Consider the following 20,280-nt stretch of genomic DNA (forward strand, 5'->3'; position numbering starts at 1 on the left):
CGTCTGACAACTGACTTGATAAACACCCACAAAATTATTAACCCTCATGCCAACAACAGCCTTCAGCACTTTTTTGAATTCCATGACTAACATACGTGAGCATGCATACAAAGTCAGAAAATAGCACAGTTCCTATGACTTTCGGAAACATTTTTTCACACTCAGAGTTGCTGAGGCATGGAACAAATTACTTGCATCAGCTGCCAAGACATTGCATCCTCTAAAACCTCCATGCTTCCTGAAATTCGCCAACACTACACCTGATATCCCCACTCCATACGCATGCACGCATGTATATCATGACTCATAGATTGTTCAATTTCCTGACATTTGTACATAATTCTATATACTATACATGCACTTTCGATAGGTTGTAGTGCACCTGAGCACTGTACACAATTTCGTTATTGTCATTTAATGAGAAAATGTATCATGGTGAGAGAAACAAATTTATATATACAGTGTTGAATATGATTTCACTATGGAAAAAGTTAAGGGCGATGTAGCTGTTGTTTAAAAAACATCCACTTATAGCCACTTTCATGTGGCAACGAGTACCCACCACTGAGGAGACACAATACAGATCAAAACAGATCTGCAAACTCCAGAGGCGACACTTTCATTTCCCTTTACTCCAAACGTCACACATTGTTGTTTCAATTGGGTCATGCCCTTCCAATTGCTATAGATCCATAATGCATCTTACAGCTGTGCCTGTCACCTGTATGGTGAGGAATCCTACATTGGGGAGTAGTAACGACTAGGCTACGGTAGCTGACTGATTATCGTGATCATTCGTCTTTTGCTTTCCTGTAGCTTTGCTCTCTTTTACAAACCCAGTGAACATACATATATTTCCTATTTCAAAGAAATTCAAACAATACATATTACACACAAGTTAAAAAGATTCCCAACAATTAAACTTCTCTGGTTGACATTAATACACCCATCACCAATAGGGGCCTTAACTCCCACATTTTTCAGCTCCATGAACTCCATTTTTCAGGAGCAAAATTCTTTTAAGGTCCATGTAGTGTCTTAGGCCCAAAAAATTTTTAACTTCCTGCATAGTTCGAGCCCACAGCAATATCATATCTCCTCCACTATTTCAGTATTACATGTCAAAAGTGAAACAATAACATCACTCTACTGTAATGTCAGATACTTTCACTCTAACACTGAAACTATTCCACTATTTCAGTATTACCTGTAACAAGTGAAACAGTAACATGTCACTACTGTAATTTCAAATACTTTCACTTTAATACTTTCAATTTCATACTGAAACTATTAAAGTGCGACTATACTCTCACATATATACAGGCATACTATAAGACCCAAGTAAAAACATTCCCAACAATTCAACTTCTCTGGTTGACATTAACACCCCCACCCCCAATAAGGGCCTTCATTCCCACATTTTAGAGCTCCATGAACTCCATTTTGCAGGAGCAAAATCTTTTTTACAGGTTCCAGAAGACTGAAATTTTGGAATATGCGCATAAAGATCAATAGTATGGGATACATGTCTCATGATTAGAATTTTTTTAGGGTGTGTAAAGAGGGAAAGAACCCTCATGTGCAATTTTGATGAAATTCGAATCATATGTATTCTAGTTCCTTACAGAAAATATAACAGAAAAGTCTCATTTTTCAATTTATCAGGTGTGGCCGAATGGTTATTAGTCCACTTCTGAACGACATAGTGTTGGGTTCAACCCCACAGCATGACACCTTGGGCTGGGCAAGTATCTTCTAGTATAGCCCTAGGGACAACTAATACCTTGTGAGTAGATTTGGAAGGCTGAAACTGGTAGAAATTCATAGCATCTATCTATCTATCTATCTCTCTCTCTCTCTCTCTCTCTATATATATATATATATATATATATATATATATATATATATAATATATACATATATATATATATATATATATACATACATATATATATATATAGATATATATGTATATGTGTGTGTGTGTGTATGTGTCCATGTTCCTCCCACTGCCTAATAACCAATATTGTTTTGTTTACATTCCCATAGCCTCACAATTCAGCAAAAGAACTGATAGAATAAGTACCAGATTAGAGGCCCAGACATGGCTGTGTGGTTAAGAAGTTTGTTTCATAACCACGTTTTCAGGTTCAGTCCCACTGTGTGGCACTTTGGGTAAGCGACTTCTTCCATAGCCTGAGTCACAATTTTGAGAGAATGATTTACCACAGATATCACAGGCTTCTCTCTTATATGAATACATTTATGTACAGTTAAGGTATTTCTATGAGAGAACCATTTGCCACAAATGTCATGGGGATAAGGTTTCTCAAACCCAGGTAAAAATAAAGTCACAGGTAATAAAGTCACGGGGTGCGGGGATTGTTTGGATCCTATAAATCAATTGTGACTTTTTTTACCTGTGACTTTATTAGCGGCCACCATAAATTTTACTGTTTTATATATATATATATATATATATATATATATATATATATATATATAGAATTACAATTTATGCGATCCATAGGAATCGGCGATGTTAAAAATGTAAACTTCTCCTCAGGGAAATGTATGGGAATCATCTTAAACATAAGACATTATGACCGAATATGATAACTATAGTTGGATATCCAACTATAGTTATCATACTCGACTTGATCATAATGTCTTACGTTTAAGATGATTCCCATACATTTCCTTGAGGAGAAGTTTACATTTTTAACATCGCCGATTCCTATGGATCGCATAAATTGTAATTCTTTGAAACATATGTTGGAATAAAGTATGCAGTTATAACATGCATTTTCTCCATTCCTTAATTTGTAAATATACTCAAATACCCAAAATATAAAGGAGTTTCTGCCTCACCAACAGGAATTACACCACATTTGTTTTGTGATCTTTGCTACCTTGGTTTCTATTAACCCATTCATTCTATCCTTATTATTATTTATTAGGATAGAATAAATACATATAATTAAATATATGTATAGACCTGGGCTGAGGTGGTGAGGCAAGACCTTCGTACATTGGGCCTCACCGAGGCGATGACTACGGACCGAGACCTTTGGAAATGGGCTGTGCGTGAGAAGACCCGGCAAGCCAAGTAAGATCGTTGCCAGTGCCCCTGGACTGGTTCTTGTGCGGGTGGCACATGAGATGCACCATTTTGAGCGTGGCCGTTGCCAGTATCGCCTGACTGGCTCCTGTAGGATTTTCGAGCGAGATCGTTGCCAGTGCCCCTGGACTGGCTTGTGCGGGTGGCACATAAAAGACACCATTTCGAGCGTGGCCGTTTTCGTGCGGGTGACACGTAAAAGCACCCACTACACTCTCTGAGTGGTTGGCGTTAGGAAGGGCATCCAGCTGTAGAAACTCTGCCAAATCAGACTGGAGCCTGGTGTTGCCATCCGGTTTCACCAGTCCTCAGTCAAATCGTCCAACCCATGCTAGCATGGAAAGCGGACGTTAAACGATGATGATGATGATGATGATGATCATATATATATATATATATGGGTATATCACACCCTACATCATTAATTGGTTCCAGGAGACATGACTTTAGTCAAATTAACTTGTCTCTAGGCTAAACCCATAATAACCATTCTGAATTCTGTATTTTATTTATGAATGCATTTTCAATAATACATGGTTAAATGTTTCTGAACAAGATCGTTGCTTTCTGTAAATTTTTTTCATTTTTTTACATATGTGGGGTGACGGGGAAAGGGGTGAATCTCCCCTGTTTAACGATGAGGATTCTGTTGATTGATCAATTGAATGGAAATAGGTGATTTTGGTACATACATCTGCAGGACTAATAATTCGTTTTACAGTCGGTTGAAGGCCTGCAATTTTGCATCAGATGGCTTAAGGATTAGATTGACCCCCCAGTGCACAACATGAGTGGTGAAGGACACAGTGATTAATATTTACTGCACTTTTGATTTTGAAACAAAATACGGTTTTTACAAATGTTTGCTACCTTACAAAAACTATATCAACTAAGCAAATGACCTTCTTTAAATGCATTAAAAACACTATAATATAATCTGAATAATAGTTCAGAAAATTATCCCTGTTTACTTTGAGCATGTAAAAGACAAATTTAGACAGGGCCAAATGAAGAACATGAGACAAAGTGGACTTTACTGAAATTATTACTCATTTTGACCCACTTTAGACGTCAAAATTTAAAAATTATCAGTTTAGACATTACTCTTTCTCTTTTACTTGTTTCAGTCATTTCACTGCGGTCATGCTGGAGCACCGCCTTTAGTCAAGCAAATCGACCTCAGGACTTATTCTTTGTAAGCTTAGTACTTATTCTATCGGTCTTTTGCCGAACCGCTAAGTTACGGGGACTTAAACACACCAGCATCGGTTGTCAAGCGATGTTGGGGGAACAAACATTGGCACACAAACACACACACATACATATATATACATATGCATATATACGATGGGCTTCTTTCAGTTTCCGCCTACTAAATCCACTCACAAGGCTTTGGTCGGCCCGAGGCTATAGTAAAAAACACTTGCCCAAAGTGTCACGCAATGGGACTGAACCCGAAACCATGAGGTTGGTGAGCAAGCTACTTACAACATAGCCAAGGAAAATTTGACTAATTGAAAATATATTGATTTTTTTATACACCTAAATTATCTAGATATTTTATTAGCAACCTCATTTACAATTGATTCAAAATTGACGCGGTCGACAACTATAGATACTTTTAGCTAGTCTCAAAGTTCCGGCACTTCTAGCTGACGAGGTACAACATGTCTAAACACCGGTGTCCCAGAATGCCGTGCACCAATGAGACGAATTTGTTCAATATTAGATGAAAACGGTAAGTTGACAGAGATTTACTTAAAAGCTGAATAATTCACTCCTTCGTCGAAGACGACGTGTGGGCGTTCAGCTTTTGCCGAACGACCTGCACAAATGATTTGTCCATTGTGATATGCTATACATTAGCTCACTCTCTCCTTCAAATCTACGTTGTCTGAACAGGTGCGTGGTGTACCACTTGTCCAGGTATCGAAGGGATCGTAGAGCAACGTGAGATAATGTGTTTTGTTCAAGAACACAACGCACCAGCCAGTCTTGGAATTGAAACCACTATGTCGCAGTGATCGCAATTTATAGATGCATCCCTCACTTCCGAATTTGTTTCTCCATAACTTTCAGGAAAATGCATGTCATCATCATCATCAGCGCCTTCTGCATTGTCAATATTATCATCATTACTTGTTGGAGATGGTGGTAGGGAAGGCATGCCTGAGGAGTCAGGGTCCCTCTTATTCTCGCTGACACATGGGGCAGACTTAATAGTGATGACTCCAGAAGGGCTGGCAAAGTTTCTACTTGTTACAGTGTAGGTGATGAAGCATGGGCTGGTGCAGAGAATCAGAAAAACCTCCTGAAGAAAATAGTTACCGTTTACTGCTTACTCACGATGTCGCAGTGGTGAGTGCAACACCCTAACCACTCGGCCATGCGTTCTTACAAGTGAAGGCGCGTGGCTTAGTGGTTAGTGTATTCAAACTCACGGTCGTCAGGTCGGGAGTTCGTTTCCCGATGGCGCGTTTTGTCCTTGAGCAAGTCACTTTATTTCATATTCCTCCACTCCGTTCAGCTGACAAAAATGAGTTGTACCAGTATTTTCATGGAACAACCTTGTCACATCCTGTGTCACCCTAAATCTCCTCGAGAACTACGTGTGGAGTGTTCAGCCACTTGCGCGTGTTAATGGCATAAGGTCTGAAGTTTTGTGGGGAGAGGGACTAACCGATTACATCGACCCCAGAATTTTACTGCTACTTAATTTATCGACCTCAAAAGGAGTTAAGGCAAAGTCGATCTCAGTGGAATTTGAACTCAGAAGGTAGCGGCGATCAAAATACCACTAAGCATTTCGCCCAGTGTACTAACGATTCTGCCAGCTCGCCGCTTTACTACTAATAATAATAATCCTTGGATTTTTGTGGGGGGGAATAATCAATCATATCGATCCCAGTACTTCACTGATACTTAATTTATCGACCCCAAAAGGATGAAAGGCAAAGTCAACTACAGTGGAATTTGTACTCAGAATGTAGAGACAGACGAAATGCCGTTAAGCATTTTGCCCAGCATGCTAACAATTCTGCCAGCTCACTACTTTAATAATAATAATGGAATTAAATGAACCCTTTGAAGTTACAGTCATTATATAGAGATGAAAACACATAACAACATAGGAAATATATTCCTTATTTTTGGTTATAACTTCTAAACTGTTAATTTCAAAAACCTCATCAGCTAAAGCAGTGAAATTAATTAGTATCGTGTGACTAAAGCAGCGTAATTAATTTTTTGAAAATTTATAGATGTATCCCCCACTTCTGAATTTGTTTCTCCATAACTTTTAGAAAAATACAAATCGTTATCAGCGCCTTCTGCATTGTCAATATTATCATCATTACTTGTTGGAGATGGTGGTAGGGAAGGCATGCCTGAGGAGTCAGGGTCACTCTTATTCTTGCTGACACATGGGGCAGAAGGGCTGGCAAAGTTTCTACTTGTTGCAGTGTATGTAGGTGATGAAGCTAGGGCTGGTGCAAAGAATCAGAAAACCTCCTGAAGAACATAGTTACCATTTACTGCTTACTTGATGCTGTGCAATGCCATAATCTAGAACAGTAATCATGGATTGTCTTTCCTCAGAACTTAAGTCGACTTCAAGTAGGAGATCAGTCAATTGCTGATATATATATATATATATTATCTAACTTCGTTCAGGTATTTTTTGCCAATAAAGGGCTATTTCATCTGCATCAAGAACTTGGCATACTAAATATCCACCCTTGTTCACTTTACTAAATTCCTGCTGAAAACTCCAAATATACTGATAGATGAACAAGGGTAAATGTCGGATAGAGGAATCCATGATAAAATGAGTTGGATGAAATGTAGAGAAGAAAAGATGATGGCCAGAAATTGTGAAGGGTTTAGGGGTGAATGTAGTGAATGGTGGAGGGGTGAGAAATAGGGGTTGGATGGAAGATAGGCAAGAGTGGGTGAGTGCATGATGGCTAGAGATTGTTCTGTTACTTTTTTGTCTATCATTTTAGATTATCATCAAAGAATGTTTTTACATCAGATACATCCAGCATTTATCATCTGTTAAAGACTAAAGGAAGATGTTATGCACTGCATATATATAACACTGTTTTGAAATAAATAACATTTCTCAACATCACTGGAATGGTGACAAAATCATTTTGCCTTCTTGTTAAACTTGACTTACAATGGTGTCTGTAGAATCTTCAGAGAGCAACAAAAACATGGTTGATGACATGCAACAGTAAAAACAGAAATATTTGTTTGAAATCAACTTTAAAAATTGAAAGAGATAACCATTTCTGTATTGTGTTCAGAGAAGCCTAATTATGGAAAATGAATTGTGTGGGAATAATGTTGAATTTAAAACAAAATCTAAAAAGATTGATTCTCATGATGATAAGAAGAAGGGAACAGATAAATTATCATACCAGTGTGATATCTGTAAGAAGGTATTTGCTGAGAAAGGTAATCTTGTTAGACACACACGTATTCATACAGGAGAGAAGCCATATCAGTGTGATATCTGTGGTAAATCATTTCCGCAAAGAAGTCACTTAACTAAACACAGCCGTATTCATACAGGCGAGAAGCCCTATCATTGTGATATCTGTGATAAATCATTCTCTCAAAGACATGTTTTAACTACTCACAAATATACTCATACAGGTGAGAAACCCTATCACTGTGACATCTGTGGTAAATCATTCTCTCGAAGTCAGCGCTTAACTGAGCACATACGTATTCATACAGGAGAGAAACCATATCAATGTGATGTCTGTGGTAAATCATTCACTCAAAGAAATCACTTAACTGAACACAACCATATTCATACAGGTGAGAAGTCTTATCATTGTGATACCTGTGGTAAATCATTATCTACAAGATATCACTTAACCAAACACAAGCGTATTCATACAGGAGAGAAGCCATATCACTGTGACATCTGTGGTAAATTATTCTCTCAAGCTGAGCGCTTAATTGTGCACAAATGTATTCATACAGGAAAGAAACCATATCACTGTGATATTTGTGGTAAATCGTTCTCTAGAAAAAGTGACTTAACTAAGCACAACCGTATTCATACAAAAGAAAAGCTGTATCACTGCGATATCTGTGGTTATTCATTCTCTCAGAAACATGCCTTAACAACTCACAAATATATTCATACAGGTGAGAAGCCATATCACTGCGATATCTGTGGTTATTCATTCTCTCGAAGTCAGCGCTTAACTGAACACGTACGTATTCATACAGGAGAGAAACCTTATGACTGTGATATCTGTGGTAAATCATTCTCTCTACGTCAGCGTTTAACTGAACATGTACGTATTCACACAGGAGAGAAACCATATCATTGTGACATCTGTGGTAAATCATTCTCTCTAAATCAACACTTGACTGAGCACATACGCATTCATACAGGAGAAAAGCCATATCACTGTGACATCTGTGGTAAATCATTCTCTCATGGGAATACATTAACTATACATAAACGTATTCATACAGGAGAGAAGCCATATCGCTGTGATATCTGTGGTAAATCATTCTCTCAAAATGGTGACTTAACTACACACAAACGTATTCATACAGGAGAGAAGCCATATCATTGTGATGTCTGTGGTAAATCATTCTCTTATAAAAGTAGCTTAAATACACACAAATGTATTCATACAGAAAAGTAACTGTATCGGTTCCAAAATTTAGTTTGTGGTAAATAAAGTCCTGTATATTTGTCAATCAAATTGTTTCATTTTTTTTTATTGGTAGAAATCTCAAGAAAACAAATATCATTCACTCAAGGTAGTGGGTGAATATATTCTTAAAGTCAAATTTTAGTAGCTCGTGAGCACTTCTAGGCTTCATCAGTAAGTCAGTTCACAACCAAATTGAATGTGGTGTTTTTAGCAATGTTGGTCCAGTTCTGAGCTACATTTTGAGATAAAATAAATGAATTTGCTTCATTAGGAAAAAAAGTTAGGTCAAAAATGTGTCCCAAGGCGAGCTCAGCATGGACGGAAACCACACGTCGAACAAAAGGGCAAAAGCTTACTTGATTTCGATTTTCAATACGAATACGGACCGTGAAAGCGTGGCCCATCGATCCTTTCCGGACAGCGGCGAGCTATGCGTCCACCGAGAGGTGTCAGAAAAGTTACCACAGGGATAACTGGCTTGTGGTGGCCAAGCGTTCACAGCGACGTCGCTTTTTGATCCTTCGATGTCGGCTCTTCCTATCATTGCGAAGCAGAATTCGCAAAGCGTTGGATTGTTCACCCACTAACAGGGAACGTGAGCTGGGATTAGACTGTCATGAGACAGGTTAGTTTTATCCTACCGATGCATTGCGCATTGGTGAAAGCCATGTTAAAAAAGTATCAGCTAGAAAAAATGTGTGACAAGTGACAAAAAAAAAAAAAACAACTCTCAAAATTGACTTTGAATTGGATTGTATTCAAATGAAAGAGTTCTATGAGATGAATCTTATGGTGAAACCCTCGTCAAAAAATATTACCAACAAGAAAAGTTATGTTGCTTCAAGTGACAAAAAAAAGGTGATCATTTTAATGAATTGAAATAATTTTGTCATTTTAAGATATTTAGCATTATAAAAGAACATAGCCAATGGTACAATATGCATGGCCAAAATTGGAGAGATACTAGGACTGACTTTCTGCAGCAGCTTGTTGGCTATCATTTTTTTCCCGTCTTCCAAGGCTATTTTGCTAATCTAATCTCTTTTCACAACTCTTCTGCATTCTAGATTTCCCTTATTTTTTGGGAAAACACCTACTCAATGCTTTATTGTTTGATTATAAAAATATACCATTCACCAGCAAAATATTGCTACTGAAGTTAGAATTTATTATTTTTATATAACAGTTTCAATTAAAATACTCAAGGAATTATTTATTTTCAATATTAGTGAAAACACTAATTAATTACAAGTTTACACATTAAAAATTTGCTATTATAAATTCATATATTAAAAAAAATCATATGATAGCAAGAAGCGAAGTAGCTTATGAGAAAATCTCTACAAGGGATGAAAGAAGCAACTATACAGGCGTGGCTGTGTGGTAAGTAGCTTGCTTACCAACCACATGTTTCTGGGTTCAGTCCCACTGCGTGGCACCTTGGACAAGTGTCTTCTACTATAGCCTTGGGCTGACCAAAGCCTTGTGAGTGGATTTGGTAGATGGAAACTGAAAGAAGCCTGTCATATATATATATATATGTGTGTGTTTGTTCCCCCAACATCGCCTGACAACCGATGCTGGTGTGTTTACGTCCCCGTAACAAGAGACCGATAGAATAAGTACTAGGTTTACAAAGAATAAGTTCTGGGGTCGATTTGTTCGACTAAAGGCGGTGCTCCAGCATGGCCGCAGTCAACTGGCTGAAACAAATAAAAGAATACTACTGAGAAGTAATGTTTATCACCAACATGGCTATTCACTCCCCTACTTGCAATATATATCAAATAACCAGCTGGAGAAGGAAGTTGAAAATAGCAGTAATGTCGGTTCCTACATGACAGCCATGGTAACTAGCTAATTTTCTTGTTGCAAGATCAGTGACTGTGTCAATTCATTTCATGTCTGTGTGGTAAGAAGCTTGCTACCCAACCACATGTTTCCAGGTTCAGTCCTGCTGTGTGGCACCTTGAGCAAGTATTCTTTACAATAGCCTTGGGTCGACCAAAACTTTGTGAGTGGATTTGGTAGAGAGAAACTGAAAGGAGCCTGTCGTATATGTGTGTGTGTGTGTGTGTGCAACGACTTCTGAATCGAGTTTTTATGTTATACAAGCTTTGTCATGCATTTCCCATCAATATTCTCTGAAAATATATCTGGGTATGGGGAAATATTACTTTGCTGGGAAATAGGTGAGGCTTAGTAACAGGATAAACATATTTTATCTGGCTATAAAATATCTGCTTCACTTGGAAAAGTGGACAATAAAAGATGAAAATAGATTTGGTGATACAAACAGGAAAATAGAACTCAAAAACTTTAAAGAGATTTATTAATGCAAATCGCATAGGTTTCAAAACTAGAGGATTTGCCTCATAGAGTTTATAGACAGTTCTGTGCTTCTTTATCATTGCCTGCCAGTCTCCTCTTCTCTGAGGCATTTTCTTAGCCAAAAAACTATTGCCCCTGGTGTGTATTCATGTGGGATGGTAGTATAATGGTTTACTACATCAAATGAAGCGATTATGATAACCCTGTTAACTTTTTTCAGGAGATGGCCTAATAGGTCTAGGTCATCCCTTATTAAACTTGGCCTAAATTTTAAGAGAGGTTTTAACAGTTTATGAAGTGAGTTTCATAGTCTGGGCCTATCACAATCGATCTTTATTTGAGATCCTTCAAAAAATGGTTATGCAGACTGAGTGGGATTTTTTGCAGGCATCAATTAATTGCTTTATTTTTGTGGATTTTGGGAAGTTCATAGAAGTTACTGGTATCTAACTATAAAATTTCTTCGATAATCAATTTCTCTATTAGTTAAGCCTTTTCCATGGTTTTTGAGGGTATTAAGTCTCAACATTGTTTTTGTTTGTTGGTAGTCATTTACTATTTTATAGTGACTGGTGTCTTGAAATAGAATGCAGAATTTTTGTATTGTTCCATATCCATAATAACTACAGCACTTCCCTTATCAGCTCGTTTTATAATGTTATTGTTTTTATGGTCATATATTGTTTTCATTATTCTGTTTGACTAGTGTTGAATTTTGATGGCACCCGTGCCAGTGGAGCGCTAACAGCACCATCTGAGCGGGATCACTGCCAGAGCAGTGGTCTCGTTTCCGTGCCGGTGGCACGTAAAGAGCACTATATGAGCATGGTTGTTTCCAGCTTCACCTTACTGGCACTCATGCCGGTGGCATGTGAACAAAACATTGGACTGACTCCTGTGCAGGTAGCACGTAAAAAAAAACACCATTTGAGCGTGGCCGTTGCCAGTACCGCCAGACTGGCCCTCATGCCGGTGGCATGTAAAAAGCACCCATAACACTCTCGGAGTGGTTGGCATTAGGAAGAGCATCCAGCTGTAGAAACTCTGCCAGATCAGATTGGAGCCTGGTGTAGCCATCTGGTTTCACCAGTCCTCAGTCAAATCATCCAACCCATGCTAGCATGGAAAGCGGACGTTAAATGATAATGATGATGATGAAGTTAAAGTTCAATTTGATAGAAGGTGAATATAAACTCACAAAATTTGTCTAGTGTTTTGTTTCTTCTTTTTGTTTTCTACAATGAATTAATCAGTGTTTTCTTTAGCAAAAAGTTCTTCTGTTAATCTTAATTTTCAATGAAAATTTGAGAAGTCATTTTGTATTTCACTGAAGTTAAGATCCTGTGGGGCCTTGATAATTTAAGACCCTTTAAAAGGATTTAGATTTATTCTTTTGAGAGTTTCAAGTTAGAAAGATTTATTATTTTAGGTTTCTTATCTTTCTATCAATGGATGTCTTGAAAACTTTCTTCTGAAAATCTACGTTGTCTCTCAAATATTTAAAATCTACGTTGTCTCTCAAATATTTAAAATCTACGTTGTCTCTCAAATATTTAAAATCTACGTTGTCTCTCAAATATTTAAAATCTACGTTGTCTCTCAAATATTTAAAATCTACGTTGTCTCTCAAATATTTAGAATCTACGATTAAGAGGCCTATCTCCTGGCTGGTGGTACACCCACTCTCCCGCCCCCTCCACCGGAAGTTCATTCCTCTGTCATCCTCGGCTGTCTCCCGGAACCCATCTAGTGGCCTCGGCCATCCCCTCCCCTACCTTTGGGTAGCGCATAAAGTTTGAGTAATGTTTGCAGGTTGTAGGTACTGCTCTGCTTATGAATTCTTCCAGTTGCAAGCTTTCTTTTCAGGTACACGACACTGCTTTTCCCCTTCCCAGGCTACAGGCCCACACCCCCAACACCCATACTGTTAGGATTGGCACTCTCAACGTCGGCACGCTGAAAGGTAGATCTGGTGAAATTGTTGAGATGCTTGAACGGAGACGCGTAGATATGTGCTGCATCCAGGAAGTAAGATGGAGAGGAGGTTCTGCGAGGTTCCTCACAGGCAAAGAACACAGGTACAAGATTTTCTGGGCAGGGAACACTGACGGGGTCGGGGGCGTAGGAATACTTCTAGCAGAGAAATGGGTGGATAAGGTAATCGAGGTAGTTAGAGTAAGTGACAGAGTACTTAAGATTAGACTAGTGCTTCATCATAGATTAGCTACTGTCATCTCAGCCTATGCACCTCAACCGGGGCTACCAGATGGTCTGAAAGACCAATTCTATGACACCCTCTTGCAAACTACCTCGTCGACGAGTGACAGGGACCTTCTCTTTGTGGCTGACGACTTCAATGGTCATATCGGACGTCGTGCTGGAGGCTTACATGGCATACATGGAGGCTATGGCCTCGGTTCCCGCAATGAGGAGGGAACCAGACTGCTGGAGTTCTGTGATGCAACTGATCTTATGGTCTGCAATACCAACTTCAGGAAACCTGCCAGTCACCTAGTCACCTACCGCTCCGGCAGACACTCTAGCCAAATTGACTACATCCTCGCCAGAAATAGGGAAAGAGTGCGGCTTATAAATGCCAAAACCTACCCTGGCGAAGAATGTACCCCACAACATAGATTAGTAGTTAGCGACTTTGGGATCAAGGCAAAATGGGTGCCCAGAATTAGACCGGCTTGGAGGAGAAGAGTGTGGAAGCTTAAAGACCCTGCAAATAGACAGAGACTTAGAGACAAGTTACTTGAAGCATTTGACGAAATAGAAGGGGATATAGCATCATACAACGTGGAAGACAATTGGAGGTTTCTGCGGGACAACCTGTTGAAAGCCACCGACCAGATCTGTGGCTGGTGTAAGGTCCCCTCTCGACCCAGAGTAACGTGGTGGTGGAACAAGGAGGTAGACAGGGCTATTAGACAAAAGAAACAGGCTTGGAAGGACTGGAAGAATGGTGGTAGCAGGGAATTGTACCAATGTGCCAGAAGGGAGGCTAGGCGACAGGTTTATTTAGCCAGAGGGGAAGCAGATAAGAAAAGATTTGCCAATGTTCTGCGCCGTGAGGCACAAAGAATCGAGGTATTTCGTGTTGCAAGACAGTGTAGGAGAGAGAATAGTGATGTCGTAGGAGAGAAATGTGTTCGCATGGATGATGGTACGCTTGCATAGAAAGAGGTCTGGAGATGCCACTACAATAGATTGCTTAATAAAGAGAATGAATGGGAGGAAGAGAGCCTGCCGTATGTCGACCCAATAGAGGGACCAGCTATCCGAGTTGATAGTACCAGGGTAGATAAAGCAATTAAGAGTATGAAGACAGGGAAAACCCCCGGCCCATCAGGAATTACTGCAGAGATGCTCAAAATATCTGGCAGTGTTGGCTACAGCCTAGTCACCCGTATTACGAACCAGGTGATACACGAAGGAGTCATACCCAATGACTGGTGTAGCAGCACCATAGTAAACTGCTACAAAGGTAAAGGTGACGCTTTAGATACAAATAATTACAGAGGCATCAAGCTGTTAGATCAGGTTATGAAAGTTACAGAGAGGGTCATAGCCCAACTAATTAGGGAGCGAATCAATTTAGATGAGATGCAGTTTGGGTTCGTGCCAGGTAAAAGCACTACTGATGCCATATTTCTAGTAAGACAGCTGCAGGAGAAATACCTAGCCAAGGATAAACCTCTGTACCTGGCTTTCGTTGACATGGAGAAAGCCTTTGACAGGGTCCCCCGATCCCTTATCTGGTGGTCAATGAGGAAACTTGGGATAGAAGAATGGTTAGTGCGAGCCATGTACAGAGATGCTGCCAGTAAGGTGAGGGTTGGAAATGAGTACAGCAATGAATTCCGGGTAGAGGTAGGGGTCCACCAAGGTTCCGTCCTTAGCCCCCTCCTATTTATCATAGTCCTCCAGGCAATCACAGAGGAGTTCAAGACAGGTTGCCCCTGGGAGCTCCTCTATGCTGATGACCTTGCCCTAATTGCGGAGTCACTATCAGAACTAGAGGAGAAGTTTCAGGTGTGGAAGCAAGGTCTAGAATTGAAGGGCCTTAGAGTCAACCTAGCTAAAACCAAAATCCTAATAAGTAGGAAGGTAGATAAAACACAAACCCCTTCAGGTAGATGGCCCTGCTCAGTATGTAGAAAAGGAGTAGGTAGTAACTCTATAAGATGTACCCAGTGCAAGCTATGGACACATAAGAGGTGCAGCAACATCAAAGGCAGGTGAACTAGGAAGTTAGTTTTTGTTTGTGGCAGATGTTCAGGTGCAATAAAGACTGTAAACAAACAGGAAACAACTTCTATCTCATTCCAGGGTGAAAAACTAGAGGTAGTCGATAGCTTCCGCTATCTGGGCGACCAAGTTAGTAGTGGGGGGGGGGCGCTGAAAGTGTAGCTGCTAGAATAAGAATAGCCTGGGCAAAGTTTTGAGAGCTCTTACCTCTGCTGGCGACAAAGGGACTCTCACTCAGAGTAAAAGGCAGACTGTATGACGCATGTGTACGAACAGCCATGCTACATGGCAGTGAAACATGGGCTGTAACTGCTGAGGACATGCGTAAGTTCGCAAGGAATGAAGCCAGTATGCTCCGTTGGATGTGTAATGTCAATGTGAATACCCGTCAGAGTGTAAGTATCTTGAGAGAAAAGCTGAACATTAGAAGCATCAGTTGTGGTGTGCAAGAGAGACGATTGCACTGGTATGGACATGTGGTGAGAATGGATGAGGATAGCTGCGTGAAAAAGTGCCACACCCTAACAGTTGAGGGAACCCGTGGAAGAGGTAGGCCCAGGAAGACCTGGGCTGAGGTGGTGAGGCAAGACCTTCGTACATTGGGCCTCACCGAGGCGATGACTACTGACCGAGACCTTTGGAAATGTGCTGTGCGTGAGAAGACCCGGCAAGCCAAGTAAGATCGTTGCCAGTGCCCCTGGACTGGTTCTTGTGCGGGTGGCACATAAGATGCACCATTTTGAGCATGGCTGTTGCCAGTACCGCCTGACTGGCCTTCGTAGGATTTTCGAGCGAGATCGTTGCCAGTGCCCCTGGACTGGCTTGTGTGGGTGACACATAAAAGACACCATTTCGAGTGTGGCCGTTGCCAGTATCGCCTGACTGGCCTTCGTGCAGGTGACACGTAAAAGCACCTACTACACTCTCTGAGTGGTTGGCGTTAGGAAGGGCATCCAGCTGTAGAAACTCTGCCAAATTTAGATTGGAGCCTGGTGTTGCCATCCGGTTTCACCAGTCCTCAGTCAAATCGTCCAACCCATGCTAGCATGGAAAGCGGACGTTAAACGATGATGATGATGATATATATATATACATGTGTAAGTTATGTATATATTCATATATATATATATATATATATATATATACACACACACACACACACACATCTATCAATTCATTTTCACATAAACACCATATGCATTATTTTTCTTTCTAACCATAACTCCATCATGCTATAATAGACATTTGATGCAAGAGTTAGTGAGAAAATAGGCAAAGACGGCTGCGACTGTCTGGTTGCTGCATGCGCCACCTTGAGCTGGAAGCATCCAAATTAGTCTTGTGGAACCCACTTCATAATGATGTAAGCAGAGAAAAACGTTATCATACTTATATCAACAACTTGATCACAGACACTGATCTGGAGTGTATCCAGGACCCTGATATTAGACCGAGAAGTGTGGTGGGTGGACTTTGTTGCCGTGGCTTGGGTTGGAACCCAGCCCCAAAATATAAATAAATAACAGGAGACTATGGATGGCCCAAAATGTGAAATGGCAACAACATATGATAAATGGATGCCTTTATGAAGGCCTACCCAAAGTTAGTGAGATCAGGCAAAGATGGCTCTGACTATCAGGTCATTACATGCACCACCCTGGACTTGAAGCATCTAAATTAGTCTTGTGGAAACAACTTCCTGGTGATGTAAGAGGAGGAAAACGTTGTCACACTTGCATCAACAACTTACATCAACAATCCAAGACTTCATGGCAGTGATGATGGACTGAAAGTGTGGTGGGTAGAATTTCTTACTGCAGCCTGGGTTGGAACCAAGCGATAAAAACAAAATCAGGAGTTAATGCTATCATCTTAACACTGCAATACACTAAATACACTTAAATGTGTTTATTCACATTTGTTAATATGCATCTTATTGGCACACATGCATGCATTTTTAAAAAAAACTTTACTAAGAAACATCAAATGATATCTCGTTATTATTATTTGTCTATTGTCCTGTTATGGTTTAGTATTTCTAAGAATCTGTAGATAGCTGCAGCTTCACTGTGCAGGGATCCATATGCAGCACTTTTAGAATTTAAACACATCTGGTAGTGTTTTGCATCTACATTGTCTAGGCATTGGGTCAGGTGGTAAACATGATCCGCTGCCAAATCAGGGGCTCGGAATACTGTCAGGTTGGATATTAGGCACTTATCGTAGAAATCTACATCTTCACCTCCCCATGTTGTGATTTTTGTGTCAAAGCCACCTGTGTCCAGAAAGTCTTTCTTGTATATAGAAACCACACCAAAACCAAAGAACAGCCAAAAGCCATGGTTCTGGTCAAATAGGAAGTAATTTTTCTTGCAATTTGGTTTGTAGCAAATTGTTTCAGGATTAAATTCTTTGTAGACTACAGGAAAATACACTTGCTTGCCATATATTGTGTTAATTCGGACTCGATGTAGAAACGTTTCTGTTATGACCACATCAACATCAATGAAAAGAAGCAGGGAGTCATTACTGCAGTTCTTTGAACCATGCTGCAACGCCACTGCACGAACAAATTTTCCAGTCAAAAATATCACTTCTAGTTTCATGGAAGCATATTGAGACTTCAAGCGTTTCATCTTGTCTATGTTTTTGAGGTAGAGTCTATTTGAGTCTTTGTACACGACAAGAATCACGTTGAGATTCTCAAGTGTTTCTTTAAAGATCTTCTCCAGTGTCTTAGTAAATCGTGCAAATGCTTCCACTTTTCTACTAATTGGTATGATCAAATTGATCTGTTTTAGCTGATCACCACCATTCACCTTATTGTGTCTGGAATTGATATGGAAACCTTCCTCAAACATATCCTCTTCTTCAGTGAACATCAGTGGCAACAGATGCTGTGAAGTGATAAATGTGGCATTGTAATAGCTAGTTTTAGACTTATGTTGCAATAAATAAACTTGTAGCAGATGTTGTACCCCTTGCACAGGTGACATATAACGGTAAGCTCGCAGAATATTCTTTAACTTGATGCCATCAGCCTCTTCCAAGTATCGATTAAAGAGAGTTCTAACAGCATTCTGTAGGATTTGGTCCTTCTTTTTCACATTCAGATTTTGCTGAGCGGACCCATGAATGTTCTCTTTAGAGTAAATCAAATGCTTCTCTATATTCTCCCAGTTTGCTGAATCATCATTGGCATCATACCAAAATCTGATGGGTGTTCCCCATTGAGGTTTCTGATTCAAAAGTTCAATTTCGTGAAGGTACTTTAAGGTAGGCATCGAATTCTGTTTCAACTGTTTAGCAATTATACTTCTTTTTGCCATTTCCAAATCATTTCTCAGCATATCTGCCTTTTCTTTCAACCATTTGATTTCATCTTTTTTGAAATGTATGGCTAACCGAAATACAGAACTACTGTTTTTTAATGGATGTAAGGTGAAGGCATAGCTCTCCTTTGACCCAAGCTCATGGTTAAAACTGCCCTTCACATCACGATAATTGTGGTAGAACACAGCTGTTGCCTGAAAAAAAAATAATAATTAGCAAAATAATTCAGCAAAAGAATAATTTTTGAAAAACATAAAATAATCACACTTTAAAAAACACCCATTAAATATCCATTAAAAGAACATTAAAACAACCATTAAAATTAATGATGAATGAGTTTCTATGATATTTACATTGGAGCTAGATATGTCAGAGGTAGCAGCAAAACGTCTCTTAAGTTGAAAGCGGAAGGATACTGAATAATATAGGCTTGTTCTATCAGTACAAACCTAGATTAAACAACAATGATTCTTGAAGATATATTTGTAAGGAACGACCGTGCGAACTCAAAAAGGAGAAATGGTGACGAATGGAAAAACAGGACTCCTTTTATTTAAACGCGTCACACGGTCGAACACAAAATAATTATATATCAAATGATGATATACAAATAATGTTATACTTCGATAACATTAGTGAATTCGTAAATACCAGTAATGAAGACTATAGAAGGCAACCGTATGAGATGAATAACAGAGATATTTATTGTGGCATAAAAGATGTAAGTCTGAGTGTGAGTGTGAATGTGACATATAAGAACATAATCAAAGACAGGCCGTCATACAAAGAAAAGTGTGTATGTGAGTGATACATGTATGTGTATGTGAGTTATTACAGGAGATGGAAAGAGAGTCAATAACACATGAGCAATTATACCAGTTCTTTAGTACACAATAATATGAGTCTGTATGTGAAGTGAGTTGCGGCTGTGAGTGTGGCAGAGCTGATCACTAGTTGTGATGTCGTGGCATCGATGCCGGGCCGTGATTCTTGTTATACAGATGTTCGTCGCTGGCTGAGATCTCTTGTCTGTTTATTTATCGTGGTGAAGCTGAGTCACCTAACAGAATCGAAGAGAGAGATGTGCCGCGGTGGTTTAGTTTGGTGTACATAGTAAGTCGTGTAGACGCTGGTGGAGAAAAGGCTGCTTGGTAGTAATCGTAGAATTGTGTTGCTGATGTGGCGACGGCGGTGGTCATCGTTGGCTGGACGAAGCTGTTGAAGTGGTCGCTGGCTGATTGTTGCTGCTGCTGTCGTGTGGTACACGGAACAGTCTCTATAGAGAAACTGGACTGAGACAAATTTGCTGGGTATGACTTGATCTATTTAAGGCAAATTATTGGCTCCAAGACGGTAGCAGAAAAACACTATCACGTGACCTTATTAAGGGCTGTGATTGGTCAGTTTGCGTTCTGGCGGGAACGGTTCGAAGAAGTTGCCGCTTCGAATAATGATCAGTCACGTGATGACAAGGAATGGGTTCTCTGCTACGCTCGCGTTTATTTATATTTAAATGAGAAGAATGGCGATAGCAGTTTTGTATCTAATGGC

General features: G+C 39.7%; 2 protein-coding genes across 7 annotated transcripts in view; one reads left to right on the top strand and one right to left on the bottom strand.

Moving 5' to 3' along the window:
• Positions 1 to 4,762: 4,762 nt before the first annotated feature.
• Positions 4,763 to 20,280, top strand: part of LOC128251240 (uncharacterized) — a 126,426-nt gene continuing 110,908 nt past the window's right edge. The window contains exons 1-2 of one of the 3 annotated variants that reach the window (XM_052977952.2): positions 4,763 to 4,859; positions 7,126 to 8,859. In XM_052977952.2, the coding sequence (XP_052833912.1) occupies positions 7,444 to 8,799 (1,356 nt within the window). In that variant the 5' untranslated portion in view covers positions 4,763 to 4,859; positions 7,126 to 7,443 and the 3' untranslated portion in view covers positions 8,800 to 8,859. Of the gene's footprint in view, positions 4,860 to 7,125; positions 8,860 to 20,280 lie in introns of those variants that run through there. The other 2 variants (XR_008267035.2, XR_016239011.1) reach the window with 2 other exon arrangements.
• LOC106881726 (chondroitin sulfate synthase 1) overlaps positions 17,290 to 20,280 on the bottom strand; it is a 64,291-nt gene continuing 61,300 nt past the window's right edge. For all 4 annotated transcript variants that reach the window (XM_052977950.2, XM_014932210.3, XM_052977951.2 and 1 more), the window contains one exon: positions 17,290 to 18,923. In XM_052977950.2, the coding sequence (XP_052833910.1) occupies positions 17,400 to 18,923 (1,524 nt within the window). In that variant the 3' untranslated portion in view covers positions 17,290 to 17,399. The remainder of the gene's footprint in view (positions 18,924 to 20,280) is intronic.

Source organism: Octopus bimaculoides, chromosome 29 (genome assembly GCF_046866305.1).
Source record: "Octopus bimaculoides isolate indiv1 chromosome 29, ASM4686630v1, whole genome shotgun sequence".
Taxonomy (NCBI): Eukaryota; Metazoa; Mollusca; class Cephalopoda; order Octopoda; family Octopodidae; genus Octopus; species Octopus bimaculoides.